This window comes from Hordeum vulgare, chromosome 2H, assembly GCF_904849725.1.
Source record: "Hordeum vulgare subsp. vulgare chromosome 2H, MorexV3_pseudomolecules_assembly, whole genome shotgun sequence".
Classification (NCBI taxonomy): domain Eukaryota; kingdom Viridiplantae; phylum Streptophyta; class Magnoliopsida; order Poales; family Poaceae; genus Hordeum; species Hordeum vulgare.
Genome location: NC_058519.1, coordinates 383,049,006 through 383,054,104, shown reverse-complemented (window position 1 = coordinate 383,054,104; position 5,099 = coordinate 383,049,006). Strand labels below are relative to the sequence as shown.

At 52.5% G+C, this 5,099-nt stretch overlaps 1 protein-coding gene across 1 annotated transcript; it reads left to right on the top strand.

The window, feature by feature from the left end:
- The first annotated feature begins 583 nt into the window (after positions 1–583).
- On the top strand, positions 584–4,042 carry LOC123426367 (phytosulfokine receptor 2). The gene has a single exon (XM_045110178.1). It carries the CDS (start codon positions 742–744, stop codon positions 3,784–3,786), a length of 3,045 nt encoding a protein of 1,014 aa, XP_044966113.1. The 5' UTR covers positions 584–741; the 3' UTR covers positions 3,787–4,042.
- Positions 4,043–5,099: the final 1,057 nt, after the last annotated feature.

The window sequence follows — 5,099 nt, the reverse complement described above, 5'->3', positions numbered from 1 at the left end:
AAAGAATACTAAAAAAATAATATTGTTTAAATACATATTACGCAATGGGAGTTGAATAGGTTTGGTTTTTTATATATCCAATTATTATGTAAGATACTATAATATATATATTATAAAAAATTCTACGAAATATATATACATTATAATTACTCGTTAGTTAATTTTTTTTATAGTGAGATAGGGCCTTTTTTTACTTTAGCACATGGACTTGGATTTTACCGGCCCGGCCCTCATGGAGGGAATAGTTTGTTTTTTTATAAATCGGGTCATTTCGTATTTGTTTTTTTTCTCTTAATAAAATCTTCAGAGCTCCTCCGTAAAAAGTTAATACGTCAGTGCTCTAGATCGCCCTGTGGAGACCTGAATGCGGTAGTTTTTGATGGGCAGGGCACTGCTGCTGGCTGCTGCCAACCCACGGAACTTCCCAACCCACACACCCCCTCCCGTTTACCAGCTCACGCCCAGAGAAGAGAAAGAAACGGAAACGGAACGGGGACGCAAAGCCTCTCTGCTGTCCCCGAGGACGAGAGGGTGTGTGTGGAAGTGTGGAGTAGAGTGGACTTTGGAGTCTGGCTCGACTCGCGCCTACTCCGCCTCGCATCAGATCACATCACATCACATAATTGCTGCTGCTTCTGCTTCGAACCACTCGAGTCGTTACTCCCCCCTCCACTCCACTCCGCTCCTCCCCCCTCCCCAGATGGTTTCTCTCTGACCTCTTGCAATTGCTAGGCTGAATCCATGGGGAAATGCTGCCTTCTGCCCCTCTTCCTGACCCTGTCCTCGCTTCTCTTGCCGGCCGGGGCGGCGGCGTGCCACCCGGACGACCTCCGCGCGCTGCGGGCCTTCGCCGGGAACCTCACCGCCGGAGGGGACATTCTCCTCCGCGCCGCGTGGTCCGGTCGCGGCGGCTCGTGCTGCGCCTGGGAAGGCGTGGGCTGCGACGGCGTCCGTGGACGCGTCACCAAGCTTCGGCTCCCCGGCCGGGGGCTCGCGGGTCCCTTCCCGGGAGACGCCCTTGCCGGGCTCCCGCGGCTCGCGGAGCTCGACCTCAGCCGCAACGCTCTCTCCGGTGGCGTATCCGCCGTCGCGGGCCTCGCCGGCCTCCGCGCCGCCGACCTCTCCGCGAATCTGCTCGTCGGCTCGATCCCCGACCTCGCCGCGCTCCCGGGTCTGGTTGCCTTCAATGCCAGCAATAACTCCCTCTCCGGCGCGCTCGGGCCCGACCTATGCGCCGGCGCGCCGGCCCTGCGGGTGCTCGACCTCTCCGTCAACCGCCTCACCGGCTCACTCCCCTCGTCCGCCAACCCGCCGCCCTGCGCCGCCACGCTCCAGGAGCTCTTCCTCGGCGCAAACTCCTTCTCCGGCGCCCTCCCTGCCGAGCTCTTCGGCCTCACCGGACTGCACAAGCTCTCCCTCGCCTCCAATGGGCTCGCCGGCCAGGTGACCTCGCGCCTCCGCGAGCTAAAAAACCTCACCCTGCTGGATTTATCCGTCAACCGCTTCTCTGGTCGGCTCCCGGACGTGTTCCGCGACCTAAGGTCGCTAGAGCATTTCACCGCCCACTCCAATGGCTTCTCAGGGTCGCTACCGCCATCGTTGTCGTCCTTGTCATCCCTACGCGACCTCAACCTCCGGAACAACTCCCTGTCCGGTCCAATTACTCATGTCAACTTCTCTGGTATGCCACTGCTTGCTTCTGTTGACCTCGCAACAAACCACCTGAATGGAACACTCCCGGTTAGCTTGGCGGATTGCGGTAACCTCAAGTCACTCAGCCTTGCCAGGAACAAATTGATGGGGCAATTGCCCGAGGATTACGGTCGTCTCAGATCGCTCTCCATGCTCTCCTTGTCCAACAACAGCTTGCACAACATCTCAGGGGCGCTTACCGTGCTGCGCCGGTGTGAAAACCTCACTACACTGATTCTCACCAAGAATTTCGGCGGTGAGGAGCTGCCTGACATTGGCATTGGGGGTTTCAACAGCCTAGAGGTGTTGGCTCTTGGCGATTGTGCTCTAAGGGGAAGGGTTCCGGAATGGCTGGCTCAGTGCAGGAAATTGGAGGTGCTTGATTTGTCCTGGAACCAATTGGTCGGCACCATCCCGTCGTGGATTGGTGAGCTTGACCATTTGAGCTACTTGGATCTCTCAAACAATTCATTGGTGTGCGAGGTACCCAAGAGTTTGACAGAGCTGAAGGGCCTTATGACTGCCAGGAGTTCGCAGGGTATGGCTTTCACTAGCATGCCATTGTATGTGAAGCATAACAGGAGCACAAGTGGACGGCAATATAACCAGCTCTCGAATTTCCCACCATCGCTGTTCTTGAATGACAATGGTCTGAATGGGACCATCTGGCCTGAGTTTGGAAACTTGAAAGAGCTACATGTGCTGGATCTGAGCAACAACTTCATGTCTGGGAGCATTCCTGATGCACTCTCCAAGATGGAGAATTTGGAGGTCCTTGATCTATCCTCCAATAATCTTACTGGATTGATACCGCCATCCCTGACAGATCTCACTTTCTTGTCTAAGTTCAGTGTGGCTCACAATCATTTGGTTGGGCCGATCCCAAATGGAGGGCAGTTCTTCACCTTCACAAACTCCAGCTTTGAGGGCAACCCAGGTTTATGCAGGTTAATTTCCTGTAGCCTGAATCAGTCTGGGGAAACTAATGTTAACAATGAAACACAGCCTGCAACAAGCATCAGGAACAGGAAAAACAAAATACTTGGCGTGGCAATCTGCATGGGGCTGGCACTTGCAGTAGTTTTGTGTGTTATTTTGGTTAACATTTCTAAAAGTGAGGCCAGTGCTATCGATGATGAAGACACTGATGGTGGGGGTGCTTGTCATGACTCATATTATTCCTACTCAAAGCCAGTGCTGTTCTTTCAGAATTCTGCGAAGGAGCTAACTGTTAGTGACCTCATTAGGTCGACCAACAACTTTGATCAAGCCAACATTATAGGGTGTGGTGGATTTGGTCTCGTCTACAAGGCCTACCTCCCAGATGGAACCAAGGCGGCAGTGAAGCGACTCTCTGGTGATTGTGGGCAGATGGAGAGGGAGTTCCGTGCCGAGGTGGAAGCGCTGTCCCAGGCTCAGCACAAGAATCTTGTTACGCTGAGAGGCTACTGCCGCCATGGAAACGATAGGTTGCTCATCTACACATACATGGAGAACAGTAGCCTGGACTACTGGCTGCACGAGAGGGCGGATGGTGGTTACATGCTGAAATGGGAGTCAAGGCTCAAAATTGCTCAGGGTTCAGCCAGGGGATTAGCTTACTTGCACAAGGACTGCGAGCCAAACATCATCCACCGAGACGTGAAGTCAAGCAACATTCTTCTGAACGAGAACTTTGAGGCGCACCTGGCTGATTTCGGGCTAGCAAGGCTAATACAGCCCTATGACACTCATGTGACTACTGACCTAGTTGGCACCTTGGGTTACATACCACCTGAGTACAGCCAGTCACTGATCGCCACCCCGAAAGGGGACGTCTACAGCTTCGGGGTCGTCTTGCTGGAGCTTCTCACCGGTAGACGGCCTGTGGAGGTGTCGAAAGTCAAGGGATCCAGGGACTTGGTCTCCTGGGCTCTCCAGGTGAAATCTGAGAACAAGGAAGAGCAGATTTTTGACAGGCTGATTTGGAGCAACGCCCATGAGAAGCAGCTTATGTCTGTTCTCGAAACAGCATGCAGGTGCATCAGCACTGACCCTCGCCAGCGTCCATCCATAGAGCAAGTCGTTGTTTGGCTCGACAGCGTGTCACCGTAATACCCTGTGTTGCTTTCCCAGTTCTCTTTTGGTCAATGTCTAGTTCTTGACATGGGTGATAAACAGTAGCAGTAGAGAAACTATCTGAGAACTATCAATCTACTAGAAGATGCAGCAGCTTATCTGGTGTAAATAACCGTCGTTTTCTTTCTTATAGATGCTGAACCGGCAGAGAACAAGTACAAGTCTTGCCATTTCTTGCTGATGCTCTGCGTTTCAATGAAATATCACCAAAAAAATTCAGTCCCTATGAAAATGTTGCTGCAGCCTCAACTTATGGTTTCTCTGTTCTAAAAAAAAAAATTATGGTTTCTCTGATTCTCTCCTGTAGAAACTGATTTAAGGACAGCCATGTTCTTTTTTACCAGTACAAAATCTCGTAGGTACCTTTCAGCATGGTGCTCACTTGTTTTCAGAAACAAAAATGGTGTTGTCTCTGCTTTTGATTGTTACCGAGCTCTTTTAGCTTTCATAATTGTTGGTACAAGCTGTTTAGAGCAAGTACAATAGTGGGTTTATAGTCCGGCACTTTTGTCTATGTGGAGGAAAGAGACGTGAAAAAAATGGAGGGAGTGGGCTCTCATACAAGAACCTTAAATCCAATAAATATGAAGAAAGTGTCGGAATCGGGGCTCCGCATATCAGGAATGGTTCGAACTCTAGGGTGTGCTCCCTCTCCTACCCTGTTCTACCTCTCAACTTCACTGCGACTCTCCAATGGCTCGAGCTAAAGAAAGCGAACAAGAACACACGCGCGGCTTACCCAGGTTCGGGTCACTTTGCGGTGTAAAACCGTACTCCTGCTTGTCTGGATTGATTGAGGTGGAAGACAAGTACAACGGCGAGCTTTTGACCTAGGAGGACTCTCCCATCCCCTGCTACAAAGGTCGGGCCTCTCTTTTATACTGGCCTTGGTCCTCTTCCCTCGAAAACACACTCGGCGGGAAGGGTCGCCACAATGACCATTTCAAAAGGGGACAAGACTGCGGTCCGCCCTGGCAAAGGTGGTCTTTGCCTGCAAAAGTCCTTCCTGGTGACGCGCTGGTGGGCTCGTGGGTGAGCTCCGCCCTGCCGAGCCCCCAGCCCTAGTCTTCTTGCACCGATCAGTAAGTCTTTGGGAGTTGCTTTTGGGAGCCCACCAGCTGGCCCCGCTTCCTTAGCACCGAAGTGAAAACCCCTACTGTCCATGCCCGATGGCACCGCTCCTGCGCAACCTGCATCACTCACGTGAAGGCACAAGATTATGAGACCCTCGCCAGGTCGCCCCTCACAAGCTCGCCCCGCGGGAGCCTTGGGGCTGGCCTGAGGACGTG